At 35.9% G+C, this 18,569-nt stretch overlaps 2 protein-coding genes across 2 annotated transcripts; one reads left to right on the top strand and one right to left on the bottom strand.

Annotated features, from left to right (window-relative positions):
* Positions 1 to 2,320: 2,320 nt before the first annotated feature.
* LOC115990264 lies at positions 2,321 to 3,115 on the bottom strand. The gene has a single exon (XM_031114110.1). The coding sequence runs from the start codon at positions 3,113 to 3,115 to the stop codon at positions 2,321 to 2,323; it is 795 nt and encodes a 264-aa protein (XP_030969970.1).
* A 2,944-nt stretch (positions 3,116 to 6,059) lies between these two features.
* Positions 6,060 to 9,987, top strand: LOC115989681. Its single transcript, XM_031113492.1, has 2 exons — positions 6,060 to 6,263; positions 6,472 to 9,987. The coding sequence occupies exon 2, from the start codon at positions 6,524 to 6,526 to the stop codon at positions 9,689 to 9,691; it is 3,168 nt and encodes a 1,055-aa protein (XP_030969352.1). The 5' UTR covers positions 6,060 to 6,263; positions 6,472 to 6,523; the 3' UTR covers positions 9,692 to 9,987.
* Positions 9,988 to 18,569: the final 8,582 nt, after the last annotated feature.

The raw sequence follows: 18,569 nt of genomic DNA, 5'->3' as shown, positions 1-18,569 counted from the left end.
CAACATCACCCAGAGCAGTTGCCTCTTCCTTTAGAAATCTGTAGCCGGATTTACAGCTGTAGACACCATTGCTTGAATGGGGCCAAAACAGAGTATCCTTGGCTAAAGCTTGGCCTAAAGGAATTTTTTTAATCATCTCGGCATCCTCCCTTGTGAACAGACCGTCAACCAGCTCCTCAACCCACTGCCTACTCATGGGATCAATGAGTGTATCTACCGTTGAATCCACAAAGTCTTGAATTGGACACTCCGGTAAATAAGGTGGATGCTTCCTTGGCAGCCAATGGTGCTGCCATATCTTAATCTTCTGCCCATTACCAATCCGCCATCTAGCACCCCTCTGTAAAACACCTCTTCCATGTAGGATACTCCTCCAAGCGTAGGAGCCCATCCGTGAATCTGTAGCTTCCATGATAGTCGTGTTAGGAAAAAATCGGGCTTTGAAAACTTTGTAAAATAGTGAATCGGTATTGTGCAATAAACGCCATGCTTGCTTTGCAAGGAGAGAATCATTGTGCAAAGCGAGTTCTCGAAAGCCCATTCCACCTAATATTTTTGATCTTGTCATATCTTCCCATTTAACCCAATGAATCCTCCTTCGGTCTCCTCTTTGTCCCCACCAAAACCTCTTGATTAGGCCCTCAATCTCATTACATAAGCCGATCGGAATTTTGAAACACCCCATTGTGTAAGTAGGGATAGCTTGGATAACCGACTTAATCAACACTTCTCTACCCGCCTGAGAAAGTAACTTCCCTTCCCACCCTTGAAGTTTCCGCCACACCTTTTCTTTAATAAAATTGAAACTAGCCTTTTTTCCTTTACCCACAAAGGATGGGAGACCCAAATATCTCTCATAGTGCGTTATTTCTGACACACCCCAAGCCTCCTTGATAGCCCTCTTCGCTTCAACATTTGTTGCTTTACTAAAAAAGATTGTGGTTTTGCTTTTGTTCACTTTTTGACCCGAAGCTTCCTCATATTGATTCAACACTTCCAAAACCTTTCCACACTCCTCCATAGTTGCCCTGCAAAAAAGGAGACTATCATCTGCAAAGAGCAGATGTGTTAGCTTTGGACCCCGTCTGCATAGAGAAAAGCCATGGATATCACCCCTCCTCTCAGCCTGCTTTATCATCCCATTTAACCCCTCAGTACACAACAGGAATAGGAAGGGAGAAAGGGGGTCTCCTTGTCTTATTCCTGTTGTGGGCTTAATCATACCACACGGTTCTCCATTCACCAAAACAGAGTAAGTAACTGATTTCACACACACCATCATCAGATTTACCCATTTTTCATTAAAACCCATCTTCTTCATAATCTCTTCAAGAAAACCCCAATCAACCCGATCATAGGCTTTACTCATATCTAATTTAACTGCCATATACCCATGGGAACCAGCATTATATTTTTGAAGGCAATGTAAGGTCTCAAAGGCCACAAGAATATTATCAGAAATTAATCTATCTTTAGTAAAAGCAAATTGATGTTCTGTAATGATGGAAGGAAGCAGCTTTTTTAAACGGTTGACTAAAACTTTGGAAAATATTTTATACAACACATTACAAAGGCTAATAGGGCGAAATTGATTTGCATATTCGGGAGAATTAACCTTTGGTATAAGAGCTATAAAGGTATGATTCAAAGGAGTGGGTAAGGTACCTGAGTTCAACCACATCAGGATTGAAGAAGTGACATCATGACTAACAGTGCCCCAAAAATGCTGGTAAAAAAGGGGAGGCATTCCATCTGGTCCAGGTGCTTTAAGAGGCGCCATTTGATTCAACGCCTTGGTCACTTCACTCTCTTCAAATTTGCAGCACAATATTTCATTCATCTCATCCGTAATCATTGGTGGTACACATTCCAGAACAGTTGGAGTCACACTTCGATCCGTGGATGCAAATAGTGACTTATAATAATCAACTAAAACTGCACCTATCTCCTCCTGTTGGACTCTCCACACCCCCTCATCATCTCTAATACTCTCTATCAAATTTTTTCGATGCCTCCTTGTTGCACAACTGTGAAAGTATTTTGTATTTCTATCCCCCTCCTTAGCCCATAACAATCTGGACCGTTGTTGCCACATGATAGCTTCCTTATCAAGCAAAACCTCAATTTCAGCCTTCAAATGCCTTACTTGAAAATTATTACCACTGAGAATGGCCTCCCTTTCTGCCTCGATAAGCATTTTTTTAGCTTTCTCTAGCTCCCTTCGGACATTTCCAAAAACATTCCTATTCCACCAGTTTAAATCCTTACCACACTTCTCCACCTTATTCAGAACCTCTCTCCCATCTTCGGCTCCACTAGTTCAATACCAAGCGGCTTTGACAACCTCTTCACAACTAGTGTTAGAAAGCCACATCTCCTCGAATCTAAAAGGTTTCTTCCTCCTAGGATGTTCCAAACCCGAAAAGACAACAAGGATGGGTTGGTGATCGGAGGAATCACAATGCAAGTGATGTACCCTCGATCCTGGAAATTTAAGGAACCAATTATTTGTGGCCAAACCTCTATCCAATCTTTCCCAAATAGAACTACCGTCTTCATAGTGTCTTGCCCAAGTGAATTTTGGACCCACAAATCCCAAGTCCATAAAGCCACACTCATCCAGAACGTCTCTAAAAAGCTGCATTTGATTATGAGACCTTAAAGCACCCCCCACCTTTTCATCTTGTCTGACAATTTCATTGAAGTCGCCCAAACACAACCATGGACAAGTTGGGTAGGAATTAAGACACCTAAGTTTGTTCCATGCCTCAATTCTGTTAGCCGTTTCTGGCTCACCATAAAACCCCGTTAACCTCCACTCACTCTCTTCACCTTTATCGACAAAACCATCAATATAGTTTTTGCATGATCCCACCACCGTTAGTTTCACCGAAGCCTTCCAAAAAAGAACCAATCCACCACTTCTACCCACTCTCGGAACCACCCATCTATGATCAAACCCTAAACTACCTTGAACAAATTCTAGCCTTGCTTCATCTGTTAGTGTCTCGGCTAAGAACACTAAAGAGGGATCTTTTGCCCGAACTATCTCCCCGAGCTCTCTCACTGTACGTAGGTTCCCAAGCCCACGACAGTTCCATGCTAAGCAACTCATTGATTTTGGCGGGGCTGATACTCAGCCTCCACCAATAAACTAGATACTCCTTCCTCATTCTGAGAAGCCTGAAAACGTTTTGGCGGCAACTCGGAATGATCCTCTGAATCCCTTCTCTCCCTTTTCTTTCCTGAACAACAGTCACTGCTTGCAGCAGCCTCTTGAGTCGGTGGCCTGCCTCTACGTGTCCAGGTAGGTTGAATCCTCTTCTGCCCTTCTTGTTTCAAAACCCTACTAGGTGCGTGAGATGCATGTGCTTCATTAATCTGATCTGGCCCCTGTTTTCCTGAATCATCACTTACCAACGTGGCAGCTGTAACCGACCCTTCACACCTGTCCAAAACCTCTTCAGTCAGCGCCGTTTCTTCCAAATTTGGCTGCTTTAAATTCTCCTTTATCACGGCATTATTGGACTTTATTGGTGACGTGATTTCAGGCTCCACGAAATAACTGGAATTTACTCCAAAACGACCGTTGGGCATTAATGGTTGATCATCGCTCCATCTGAAACGGTTGTCACCGTTTTGCTTCTGCCCTGGCACGGCGTCAACATCAGAGGGTTGTGACTGGGCTGTATGATCTTCTGCCATTGGTTGAGACTCCGTACTGGCTTCCGAGTTAGTCGTCTTCCTCGTGGAGTAATACCCAGGGACAGTGATCATGTTCTTCCGTGACATACTGAATGGAGCAGCTCTTAGATATGACCCAAACTCCCTCTGCTCAGCTTGCAATGTTCCTTCACTCTGTATCCAAAGATCGCAATCCTTATCATCGTGTGTAAGACGACCACACCAGTAACATAAATTCGGTAGTCTCTCATATTTGAAGGAAATCCACACCTGCTTATCCTTGTTCAGGGAAACTAATCGACCTCTGCACAGAGGAAGAGTTAAGTCTATGGATACTTGGATACGCAAGAAACTACCGCCATCATAAACTCTAGGATCCGTAGGACGAATCACCTTTCCCACAGTGCTACAGATTTTTTCTGCTGCTTCCATAGTCATATATCTCATTGGGATTCCATGTATTTGCACCCAAAAAACCGTTCTGTCAAACTTTAGTTCTTGTAAAGGCCCCTCATTCTCATATCGATGCATAACCACCAAATGTTTGTCGAAACTCCAAGGTTCACTACTCATGATTCTGTCCACATCCTCTTTCTTTTCAAAGGAGAACAGAACCTTGTGATCCCCAATGATCTTAACCTTAAAACCATTCCGAACTCTCCATAATGGCGTAAAAGTTCTAGCTATGATATCCACGTTAATGGCCCTTTTGGTGAGAAATTTTGCTGCTATAGAGAAATTTCTTTCACTTTCATCCGCAGTGAGACAACATCCTGGCCCTTCTCTATCGGAGAGAGTTAGTTTCCTCCAAGATTGTGCAAGGTCGTCCATCTCAACTTACTGTTTCCCAAAACCCTTGAACAAAAACCCCACTAGCCAAGGAATACACTTGTTATTCCAAGGAAACTTACAACTCCTTCAAAACGAAGGGACAACCAATTCTACAGTGCAAGAGAAGTTAGAGCCTGAGCACTAACTTTCTAGCAGCAGAGAAACTGCCACATCATAGACTCCTATTCGACTATGTTATATGCCTTACTTATGTCTAATTTCATGACAATCTATCTCACCTTCTATTTATCCACTATATAGAGCATTTATAATAGTAGAGCTATATTTTTAGCTATTTAACATTATAAAAAGTTACTCTATCTATTTTATTTATTCATATTCTGCAGCAGTAGATCTATTTTAGCTTTTAACACAATAAAATAATATATCTACTACAATAAAATAATACATCTCACTACAAAAAAAACACCACAAATATTCTAACCGATAGTGTGAACACAAAATAAAATAATTTTTTTTTTAACCTTTGAGCTATAGCTAAAGCTATCTTTAGCTTTGCACTGTAGCTGAGAAGCCAAATTTTTTGGCTATAACCTCACTGTTGTAGCTCCAAATAGCTTTTTAGTGGTGCTAAATTTTTTTATTTTATTTTTTTATTTTAGCACCACTATTGCAAGTGCTCTTCAAAAGTTATAGTAGCTTTGTAAGTAATAATTCTATCAAGAACTTAAGTACTTTAAGCATCAAATATCACATTTAGTTGGATAATTTTAAGTCGATTGGCAGGGACTTTAGAATAATTTCTGGACAATACATTACCCAAACTGATAGGTCGACACTCTGTGATGGACTATGAGTTCTTCTTCTTTAGGATCACAGCTACATGAGTGTTTCTTTAGGATCACAACTACATGAGTGTAATAGATGGCCTAAGTTTAGAATCGATAAAATGGCCTTTGTTACATCAGGCCTTAACAATATGCTAGAATTTCTAAAAAAAAGAAAGTGGATTTACCATTGAGTCTATATAAAAAAGTGCCGTCTTAACCTCCTCTGATGTGTATGGTTGGAAAAGTGTTCAGTTCATGCCTGCTATCATATTATTTGAGTTATCAATGACTAGAATCGCTATAATTATATCATTTTTTTTAGGGTGTCCTTTAAATGTTGGTTAGAAGTAGTCTTGAACTTATAACTTTATAGACTAATTGTGCCTTGAGAATCATTAGGCCGAACTTTGTTATTTATTATTCAAGAATTAAGAATGATAAAAAAAAAATGACTATAAAGTATAATTGTATAAACTACGTCATGAAAAGCTCTCATTATAAATTTTGCTAGTTTTATTCATCATTGTTGAAAACATGAGGTGTCATTGCACAATTTATAGAAGAATTCGTACCAAATTAACGAATGAGAAGTTGATCTTGACTCTTGAGTAACGCTCAAGGGAAGCAGAAAGGTAGTTGAAAAATTAAAATGGGAAATTTCCTTCTCATTGACTCTGTTTCCAAAAAAAAAAAAAAAAAAAAAAACCCATTCACTCTATTACATTACACGCGCTTCGACAAGTTGTGGGATAAAGAGTTACTATAAAGAAAGAAATTGGTCAGCTGCACCGGAACCACTTCAACTTCACTCTTTCTCTCTCCAACCCCAAGATCTAGAGTTCAGACACAAAGCGAGGTTGTACGAAGTACCAAGTTCTTTACTAAATTTCAGCAAGTGGGGTTCATCTTCAAAGATATCTAAGCAAAGAAGACAGAAATGAACAACCCCAATTTCAGGTTTGTCTTCCTCACATCAAATGTCTCATAGAATTGCCACCATACACTTATTTCTCTTACATGCTTCCCTGTTATTCATGGTTATGTTATGTAACTAGCTTCATGTGTATGCCTAGTGGGTGTTACTACTAACTACCAAAACTATACTTGTCCTATAGAAATCTCTGATAGAGCACTTGGGTTTTGAACTTTTCTGATTTTTGTTTAGTGGGTAGCTGAGAGTTTTTGAAGAAAGTTTTTAAATTTGAACAATTGGGATCATGAAGATTGCTTCTTTGGCTACTTTTGTTTGGTGTGTGTATGGGCTATTGGTCTTGGGGTCTGCAAAGTCATACTTATCTGAAGAAGATCCTGAAATCTACAAGTACGATAGAATAGATGAAGTGAAAAAAGAATGTGCTTCTGTTCTATCTTCTGCCTCTGAATTGCGAGCTGAAGACAACAGAGTTTTTAGTATCGAAGAAGAACTCTTTTTTGTCCATGGGGATTGGAGGCAGGAGGCAGGTAAGGCTCCAATAATGCCATTTGATGATAGAGATGTGTTAAAGAGTTCATCCGATGTTGTGGATCCATTAAATTTGGTTTCCTTTTGGGTAATGGATGTTGATCATGCCCATCGATCTAGGAAGTCTGTGAGTGTCAGTGGGTTCTTGGTCATGGGCATGACTCTAGCTGGTACATTTGAGAATAGTAGGTACCATGGAAGTCCTCAGTTTAGGATATGGCCTAGCCATTCTGAGCTCTCAATTGCCTTTGAAGGGATTTACACTGAATCAAAGAAAAATGGTGGGGAAAGAGTGTTATGTTTGTTGGGAAGCACAATGTTGCCATCTAGGGAGCCCAATTCTATGGATCCATGGGAATGGGTGAAGGTTTCTATTCCGAGATATGACCAGCCTCCTCTTTTGCAAGATGATCGAATTCTGTTTGTTCTTCGCTTTCCCAAGACATTCACGTTAACAAACCGGGCAATCCAAGGGGAGTTGAGAAGTTTAAATCCAAAATCAAACCCTAAGTACTTTGATGTGATTCACATTTCATCCCAGTTGGACAAGTTGGCGGACTATAAGTTTGGGTCTGAAAAGATTGTGTCCAAAGCATGTGATCCATATCCATACCAGGATAGCTTGATGGATGGAGGCATTAATATCTATAAAGGATTTTTCTTTTGTGAAATACTTGAAGAAGTTACTCGGGATCAGGCTTTCACAGTTGTGCCAAACTGGAGATGTAATAGCACAGATGCGTTTTGCAGTAAGTTGGGTCCATTTGTGTCAGATAAGGAGATTAAAGCGACAGATGGGGGCTTTAAAGGTGTTAAACTTTACATGCAGAATGTTAAGTGTGAGCAAAAAGTTTCTCGGGGAAATGTCAGTTCTGCAAGGGTTTCAGCATTGTTTAGAGCTGTTCCTCCATCGGAGAATCAGTATGCTGCAGCACTGAGATCTGGGCTTGGCAACATGACTGTTGCTGCTGAGGGAGTTTGGAAGTCGTCTAGTGGGCAGCTTTGCATGGTTGGCTGTCTTGGAGTTGTTGATGCTGAAGGGAGTGGGTGTGATTCTCGGATCTGTTTGTATATACCTATTTCATTTTCCATAAAGCAACGGAGCATTATTTTTGGGAGTTTTTCTAGCACAAATAAGAAGAATGCATCATACTTTCCTTTATCATTTGAAAAGCTAGTGCAGCCAACAGAGCTGTGGAATTATTTTAAAGTTTCCCGTCCAAATTACATCTACACAAAATTTGTTGTGGCTGGTACTATCCTAGAAGAGAATGAGCCCTTCACTTTTCGAACTGTCATCAAGAAGTCTTTTCTTCAATTCCCCAAACTGGAGGACACAGAGGCGTTCCTAGTTAGTCTTTCGCTTCTCTCGGAAGATCTCACCCTTCATGTCTCTGCATTTCCTGATCCATCTTCTAGTCATTCATGGCCTAGAACTGATGTTCAACTGGAAATTCTTTCAGTTGGTCCATTGTTTGGGCGTTACTGGTCTTCACACAATGGTTCCACCACAGATGAGGAGACCCCTTACCACACCAAGGCTGAATACACTGAAAAGCAGCTCCTTCTCAATGTATCAGCACAGCTCAGTCTCACTGGAAAAGATTATGGAAACTTTTCTATGCTTTTCTTGGAGGGTCTTTATGACCCACATGTTGGAAAGATGTATTTAGTTGGTTGCAGGGATGTCCGAGCATCGTGGAAGATCTTATTTGAGAGCATGGATCTTGAAGCTGGGATGGACTGTTTAGTTGAGGTGGTGGTGTCATACCCTCCGACTACAACTCGGTGGTTAGTCAATCCAACAGCAATGATTTCCATAGTTAGCAAAAGAACTGAAGATGACCCTCTCCACTTTAGTACAATCAAGCTTGAAACTTTTCCAATTATGTACAGGAAGCAGCGGGAAGACATTCTATCTCATAGGGGTGTTGAGGGGATCCTCCGTATTTTGACACTTTCACTGGCAATTGCTTGCATTTTAAGCCAGCTGTTCTACATCAAGCATAATTTGGATTATGTCCCCTATATATCACTTGTTATGCTAGGTGTCCAAGCTCTTGGTTATAGTCTTCCTCTGATCACAGGTGCAGAAGCTCTCTTCAAGAGAATCTCTTCTGAAACTTATGAGACGTCATCTTATGATCTTGAGAACAATCAGTGGTTTCATATAATGGATTACACTGTGAAGCTTCTTGTGATGGTCTCATTTCTACTGACTTTGAGACTGTGTCAGAAGGTGTGGAAATCTCGCATCAGATCATTAACACGAGCCCCTTTAGAACCACATCGTGTCCCTAGTGATAAGCGGGTACTTCTTACCACCGTTACAATCCATGTCATTGGGTATGTAATAGTTCTTATCATTCATAGTATGACGAGTAGCCAGGGACTTATCCGGGTGAAATCACATTTAATATCAAGGGGAAATTCCCACATGTTGCGGGAATGGGAATCAGTACTTGAAGAATATGTGGGTCTTGTTCAAGATTTTTTTCTGCTCCCTCAAATTATTGGCAACTTTGTGTGGCAGATTGATTGTAAACCACTCAGGAAACTCTATTTCATTGGAATCACAGCAGTCAGACTGTTCCCTCATTTTTATGATTACATAAGAGCACCTGTTCGGAATCCTTACTTTGCTGAAGATTATGAGTTTGTCAACCCAAATTTGGATTTTTACTCTAAGTTTGGGGATATTGCAATACCTGTGACAGCAATTATTCTTGCAATAGCGGTCTATATTCAGCAGACGTGGAATTATGAGAAGCTTAGCCAGACTCTTACCTTGGGGCATTATAAGCTTCTTCCATTGGGGTCTAGAATGTATGAGCGGTTGCCTTCCCAGATAGTTGAAGCTGAGCTTGTTTCTGGAGTTAATGGTAATGTTGCACATGAAAAAGAGAGTAATGATGTAGAATGACATCATAAGCATTCAAATTACAGAGAAGAAAATGTTGTTGTAGACATACATCTAACGTGGATGCTATCTTGGTGGTTTTCTATTACATAAGAAATGTTTGGGTTTCTTAATGATTAAAACACAGTTTTTCCATATTAATACAATTATTTTAGGAAAAGTGAAAATATGTCCATATTGTGTTTAGCGTATTAATAGCTCCTAGAAAAATCTTGTGTATAGAGCTTGTCATATGTAGAACCTTCAACATGGAAGACCTATTTAGTTGAGCCCACAAGAGAAGTGTGATTTTTTGTTAATTTCAGCTTATGATAAGGGTCATCAAATAGCCCACGGTCCACAGCCCGACCTAGAAACCCGATGACCCATTGAGCTAATGGGTGGCCCAACCCATTGTTATTGAGGCCCACGGGTAGCCCACTAACCCAGTGAGTCAGGCCGTGGGCTAGTTTTTATACCCATGGGTACCCGGTGGGCTAGCCCAGTAGCCCAACCGTTGCCCAGCCCATTGGCCCAGCCCAATAACTCATAATTCATAACAAAAATATATAGGAAGTGTATGAAGGATTGATCCTGAGATATTATAGAGGAATTTCTTAAGAGAACTCCCTCAACCACTAAGATACTCAAAGTAATTGTGCTAAACTTAGTTTACTAAATATATATTTTTCTAGTAGTCTAGCAAATTTGAATTAACCATTTGATATTTTTTTTTTATTAAAGATAAAAAAAAAAAAAAAAAAAAACTATTTAAAGCCTTAATAAAAAAATTAAATAGGTTTCCATCAACAAAACAAAAAATTAAATAGATTTGATTGTAAAAAAATTTGTAATTAAGTATTAAATTCTTTAATTATTTCCTTTAAAAAACTAGATTGATTATTCCCTTATAAAAATTAATTCTTTCCTTATAAAAATAATAAAATAATATGTTAACACAAACCCATGGGTAGCCCATTAGGCCCAACCTGATAGCCCACCTCACTAAAGACCAAATGGGCATTACCCACGGGCAAGGTCATGGGCTGAAGTTTTCTCTTTCGGCCCAACCTGACCCGGCCCGTTAACTAGTTAATAGCCCATTATGCCTAGCCTATTGTACCCATGGGCCAAGTAAAAATGGACTGAGCCGGCCCGACCCAGCCCATTGACGACCCTTAGCTTATGCTCAAATATCATCTCAGATATTATACGCACAGATGTTAATAAAGATGCTAGATAAACTTTATTATTTACTCATAATTATGCTAAAAGAAATTAAAAAAAAAAATACATTTCCATATTTTTTGGTGTTGGGAATGATAATAAATGCAAATTAATAGAAAATGTTTTCTATGGTCAACGAAAAAACAAGCCCAGCCGAACATGACTATTTCGTGTTACTAAGCGGTCTGGGAAACTTTGAATAGCAAATATGGATGATAAAAAATGAACAGTTATGAAAGTTTAGAAATTTAAAAATTAAATTGGCGACAATTTGAAACTAGGAGAAGTGCTACGGGTACAACAGTTTTACAATGATTTCACATCAAAGTCTAGATGACAAGTTATTATTAGTTCTTATCTAGGTTCACCATTGACTCTTTGTTTTGGCAAAGCTTATTAGAAAATCTTAAAAGTTAATTGGTACTTATCATCTCATATTTATTCAATCAAACACTTCTTAATCTATATATATATTATAAGACTGAAGACGTTTGACTATTTGTTGATCTTACCAAAATTCGACACAAGCTTTGGAGGCCTCACAATTTTTCACCTATTTTTTAATTTTTTAACTAAACCCTTAACGCAAGTTTTGAAAACCCCGGCTACAAAATTTTATCTATGAAAAACCTAAACTAAAAACCTACAGACGCAGAAAAACCACCCCATTGACAGTATACCTAAGCCAATGAAGCCAATCTAACCAATTTTGAGCCGCCCAATGTCTACCCCTTTTATTGTTAGTGCGTTCACATGTTCTGCAACAATATAGTGAGGTGCGGCAAAGGCTTACAAAGGAGTTCGAATTGTGGGTGCTTACACAAGAAACAAATATTGCTATAAACACGTTCAGGTACACCCCAGCAAGATCATAAGAACTACAAAAGTACTGTTGGCTGAGTTTCATATCACACAAAGTCATTCTCAGGTTGTTACAAATAGTGACTAACTCATCGTTTTATTATTGTTTTATTTGTTGTTTATGTGAATGAGAGCAGAGTCCCTTTTTGGGTTTAAGAATCTTTTTGACTTTGAGTTTTGTCTAATATGCATGTTTATTTTTCTGGATTAGTGAGATTATGCACTATAAATTTGGCTTGAAATTGTAGATTATTTTGTAGGTTTTGTTAGATATATTTTTTTATAAAAAGATTTAACAAAGCAATGAAGTATAAGGAAATATTAATTCTTGGGGTGTGCCTCTCTTTTGTTATGCCATTAGCTGAGAAGATTATTTATTTTCTTGGTATTGTTCTTTAAAGTGAACTCCACATGCCTGATGAAATGTCTAAGTTGAATTTTATGGATAGTTTAAATAGGTTGGATAAAGATCTTGCATTGGGTTTAGCTTCTATCTGCAGATAACCATTTGAATGATAAGAATATGAGGTATTTCTTCTCTTAAAAGCCCATTTAGTAGGTGAGGATGAAGTTTGCCTAGGAAGGACTATTGTAATAGTAGATGATTAACGGGTTATGGGATGTAATAATAGTGTTGAGCTATTGGGGAAACACCATTTTTGGAACTTAAAAAGCTTGAAGCAATGGTTTTTTTTTCTAGTCCTAGCAAATAGTGGTTATTATATCATCTTCTCTATAAATAGTATTAAGCTTCAACTTGGGTTGGTGATTTATATGATAGTGTAGACATAATAGCAAGTTCCTTTTCCATTTATCTCATGTTCACTTAGTTTTTCCCTTTACATTTTTTAAACTTACAATTTTCTATCTTAAATGGGGTCTGTGTTTTCTTCCCTGGAATCAAACTTGCAGTGTTGGGTAGGAAATAAAAGTTCTGAAAATTAGGTCCAATAGATGCAAGAACCCAAACTAAGGTTTGCTCTAAAATTTCTTATGCAATTTTCAAATTAAATATGGCCTCTTATTTGAAGATATGAGATTTGAAACTTTCAACCTATAAATTAATTTCCTGAGTGCCACCACATTCATTTGACATTCACCAATTATCATAATCTTACTTTTCTTATTGTAGTATGAGGACCATGGTTTTAAAAACCGGTACGATGAAAGAACCGAAAAAGAGACTGATTACCGGTTTTCTGGTCGGATCGGAGTCCGACCGATGGTCGAACCAGTGACGTCATAAATAATTTAATTAATAATTATAAAAATAAATAAATAATTTTATAACTAATCATTTTAACTAAAAAATTAAACAATAGTAAAACATTAAACTTTGGCTTATCAACTTTTAAACACCATTGAACACAATTCAACCAAAAAAAAAAAAAAAAAACATATACAAACACTCATAGCCTACAAGTCTACTATAAAATATTTTAGTTATTTTTTAATCTTTCAAATAACAAAAAGTAAGTGCACCATGAGTAATAATATCATTGCCCATTTGATATTTTTTCCCCTCCACACATTCTTGATTCTACATATCCCAAGATTCCCAACAACCACACATTTTGAAATTACATCCACACGTTTTGGTACAACAAACAACAATAGTACCCACCTCACTTTTTGCTTTTTGCTTTTCATCTCTTTCTTCAATACTCTCTCTCTCTCTCTGGCGTGAATAAGTGCAGTGCAAGATGCAAGAGCAGCGAAAAATAAGTCTCAGCTGAAGCAGACAGGAAAGACGCAAGAGCAGCAAAAAATAAGCCAAAATAAGCCTCAGCTGAAGCAGACAGGTAAGATGCAAGAGCAGCAAAAAATAAGCCTCAACTGAAGCAGCCAGATCATCACAAATCTGCTTATCTTTGGGCTTCTTTGATTCTTTCTCAACATAATATAATAAATCTGATTTTTTTTTTATTTTCTTTTGAGCAAAAGGTAAGTAAAGTAAATATGATATTTTTGGTTTACTGTGTCTTAGGCTTCACCACTTCATACTTGAGAAAGCATTTTCAAAATCAAAATCTATCTTCTTAAATCTGAAATAACATCTCTCTTTTTAATTTAAAATTTTTTTTTTTTGGGTTAACAGCTGAAGTATTTAGGTAGAAATGCTAAAACCGGTTTAACTGCACCGGTTTCCGGTTATACCGGTTGAACCGGCGGTTTTTACTGTTCATCCGGTTTTTCTTTCATTTCCGGTTTTAATTAGTAACCGGACCGGATTAAGGTCCGGTTCCCGGTTGAACCGGCCGGTTCGGTCCGGTTTTTAAAACATAGATGAGGACATAATGTCTTCTAGATTTAATTTTTTGAGCCTATATACATTAACTAATTTGAAGAAGTTTTTTGTCCATCTTCTATATCATTACCACTGTATTCGTGCCATAATGATAATGATTTGAACATTTTTCACTAATCTCATATAAAAAGGATTGTTCAAAGCAAATTTAAATTCACTTTTATAGTAATGAATTTAACTATACATTCATGTAGCGTAAGTTTTTTGTTATCATTTTCAAGTCATAGTACCTTATTGTGAACTAAATAGTTTTGATATTTATTTAACTATCCATTGCATCGTATGAGTTTACAACTAGTAGTAATAAAAATGGTTCCTTAAAAAAAAAAAAAAGTAATAAAGCTTGTTGTTTCTAATTTTGAGACGATACTCGTGAGTAGTGACATGACGTTTTGAATTGTTGTATTTGTGATATTATACATATTCTTTATTATTCATATAATTTGGAGAAGTATTACATCCATAATATTTTCACAACAAATCATAGGTGATAGATTGTTATTGGTTCTAGTTTAAATTCACAACTTAAACTATTTTTTTGCCCACCTGTAACATCTTCTAACAACTTATCACTTAAAATTTATTGTGAAAATATTGTGAACATAACATTTTTCTATAATTTTATAATTTTTTTTTTACACAATTTATCTTGTTATCTTTTGTCTTGCCTAAAATATTATGTTGTGGTCTTTTGAAGATACTGTACGCCATTTTTCTTGATATTTTATTCTGTCTAATATATATAACCCCAGATGGCGGTATGTAAATCATTACATACAAGCCTTTTTAGTTCATTTATCTCTCTCTCTCTCTCTAACACACACACACACACACACACATATATATATATATATAATTGCTCATATCCACCTAAAATTATGGGTGTTGATAATTTGCACTATGAACTATGAGAATTTGCAATCATCACCCCAATCACACCAAGTTAATCTTGCAAATTTCACCCTACAATTTGATTGACCAGTGAAATTAACGATCACTTACAAGTCATTTGACCAAAAAAATGAACTCTCCATAGCCAAAAGCCCATCCTATAGCCGGTTATGGGATGGATTTTGCAAGCTTTGTTATAACTGGGGTCAGTGGCGTGATGATTGCGAGTTTTCATAGTTGAGTTGAGCCCCTAAAGTTCTAAAACCCCTGGTGGTCCAAATGAATATGTGCAATTAACCAAGTTTTCACTGAGACACATCATTGCCTTGTCCTTCAAGAGTGATTCGAATGTGTCGGAACTTAATATAGTTGATGACAGCAAGTTTTTGCTTTCCTCCGCTGCTAAGTTTTAGGAAATTTATTTTTCTCATAAAGTAGTGTCAATATGACCCACCATTTGTTGGCTTGTTAGGCTTATTTGTATTTTATAGACAATCTAAGAATTGAATAAAATAAGAAATAGGAATATGTCATAGATAGTGATTCATTATTGATTGTGAAATATGGATTGTTTGATGAACCTGTGAATTGCGTGAAAGTAAGATACATTAAAATTTGAGAGTCCAATTAGTGTGAGTTTTACTAGAGAAAATGAGTTCACAATAATTTTTATTTTACTTTTCTCAGTGGTCATAGAAATTGTTACTAAAAAGGATTCATTAAGGCTTCTTTTTTACCGCTGTAATAAATTAATCTATAGCAGTGGTTTTATTAACGGTCATTGTAGTTAATTATTATTAATTTTATTTTTCGGCAGTTTTCAAAACCATTGGTATATGTTATGTTTTTGTGGCAGTTTTAAAAGTCCTCGTTTCATTTAGTGAAATGAGGTCATTTTTTATTCCCCCCCCCCCCCCCTAAACTTCAAACAAAATTTTAAATATGGAGGAGCTGGTCCTTTCACTAGGCCAATTAGATCATTGCCTAAGGCCCCCAAGTGAAAGGAGGGCCTCAAAATTTTGGAAAATAAAGAGTAGTGGGAAAAAAAATTAATTTATGAAAATATGTTATAGATAATGTTTATTTTATTTGTAAATATTGTTGGTTTAGAAATGTCTACTAGAAAATATGCATTGTGATATGAAAAATAAAAAATATATTAAAAGAAGAAAAATTAATTGAATCTAAAAAAGGATTAATGGATAAATTTATTATTAGTAATAAACAAAGTACAACAAAAAATTTCGATGAAAATATTACAAATGAGCAAGAAATTCACCAAAAAGAGTTAGAAGATAATGAAACGGTACAATTGCAAGATAACAATGAAAATAACAATGATGTTCAATTTTGCAATACAACAAATCTTGATAATAAACTTCAAAAGAATTTAGAAGAAAATGAAAATAATATGATGAAAATCTCACAAATGAACAAGTTCACCATAATGATGTTTAACTAGAAGAAAATCAAAATAATGATGACACGCTAAATTATATTCCTACAAATATTTATGATCCAAGTCATTGGAAAAATATTTACACAAAATTAAGAGATTTTATAGTAGAAAGAGGTCCAATTAGAGAAAATATTATAAATTTTCCTAAACATGCAAACTCTAGACATTTTTCTACTATTCATTACACTCGAAAATATCAAATGAGGAGAAGCATGATAGAAAATGACTAGCATATTCAAAAGATATGGACAAACTATTTGCTTTGTTGCAAGTTGTTTGATTCTAAATGTATTGGTCAACTAGCTAACGAAGGAACTAGAGATTGGAAAAATATTAGTTCCATAATTAGAAACACCATGAAACAACTAATGAGCATATTACTAACATGAACACTTGGCTAGATTTAAAAATGAGCTTGTCAAAAAATAAAACAATTAATAAAAATATCCAAGAACAAATTAACAAAGAGAAAGATCATTGGAAAAAGGTTTATTAAGAATTATTACTGCAGTAAAGAATTTTGGTAAAAATAATTTGGCATTCAGAGGAAAAAAATGAAATGATTTATGAAGAAAATAATGAAAAATTTTAAATCTAATTGAAATGATTACAAAATTTGATCCAATTATGCAAGAACATATTAGATATATTCAAAATGGTGAAATCCATAATCATTATCTTGGACACAAAATACAAAATGAATTGATACAATTGTTAGCAAATGAGATTAAATGTAAAGTTATCAAAAAGATCAAAGAAGCAAAATATTTTTCAATTATACTTGATTATACACCAATTAAATGCGAAAGTCATCAGGAACAAATGTCTCTCATATTACGATGTGTTGATATTTCTACAAGTCCAATAAAAATAGTAGAAAATATTGTAGAATTTGTAAAAGTTGATGACACTACCAGAAAAGGTCTTTTTGATGAAATTATATAATAAATATTCTTAAGCTTGATATTAATGATATACGTCGACAAGAATATGGTAATATCTAATATGAAAGGAAAACATCAAGAGGTATGAAAAAGATTCCTTGACATAAATCCTAAAGCACTTTACACACCATGTGATATGGTCAATCCTTGTCCAAAAGCTATATCATTTTTTGGAGTTATACAATGCATTTTACAAAAAGATGGAAAATTTTACAAGATAATGTATTAGGTTTAACTCTTAATTCATTATCACAAACACATTAGGAAGTTGCATTGAAAGTGTAAAAGAAATAAAATTTCAAGATCCACAAATAACAGATTCTTTGATACAATTAGCAAAAACAAAAGAAGATCCTAAAATAAAAAATGAAGTTGATTGTTGTTAGGGTACCTTTTTTTTTACCCCTAACTTTATTTGAGTTCCACCTATTTATATCACTATACGTTATTGGGTTTTCCCGAACATTGTTTGGCTCTATTATTATGTTAATCACAAATATTTCATATCTCATTATCTAAATTGGGTCATGATATAAACTATCACAAAAGGCCCAAAAAACTCATATTTTATCCAATTTGATTATCATTACTTATGCTTGGCAGTATTTGAAAAGCCCATGATTCAAATCAATGGCAAAACAATTTTATTAATGGAATTCAAATCCATAATCAAAGCCCATGGTTTGAACCCATGGTGATATATTTATCCAAAGCCCAATTCACATTGGCAATATCAAAGCTTAATTCTCATTAACAACATCAAAGCCCAATTTTCATTGGCAATATCGAAAGCCCAACTTATGTTGGTACTATTAAAAGCCCAAGCTAACTACTTTGCACTATTTATCGAAAGCCCAAGGTTATACTTGGCAAAATACTATATCATAATTATTTTACTTAAAGGTCTAATAAACAATACTTTGGATTCTTAAACCTATTACCATAATATTACAAACTCATGGAATTTATGAATTGTCTACTCTCAAAACCCATGACGATTATCTTATAAAAGCCAATGGAAAGATATGATTATTAAACCCATGACATTTATTTCTTATAAACTCATGTTCACTATCTATCTTACAACACAATATTCATAATATTTATTACCAAAACTCATGGTAGTTATTCATCCTACATGTCCATTATGATTATCTATAGAGAAACTCATGAGAACATCACATTATTTCATTATAGTGGTTGTTACCATAT

Source organism: Quercus lobata, chromosome 5, assembly GCF_001633185.2.
Source record: "Quercus lobata isolate SW786 chromosome 5, ValleyOak3.0 Primary Assembly, whole genome shotgun sequence".
Taxonomy (NCBI): domain Eukaryota; kingdom Viridiplantae; phylum Streptophyta; class Magnoliopsida; order Fagales; family Fagaceae; genus Quercus; species Quercus lobata.
Note: the sequence above shows the minus strand (reverse complement) of the source record. Positions and strands in the feature narration are given on the sequence as shown.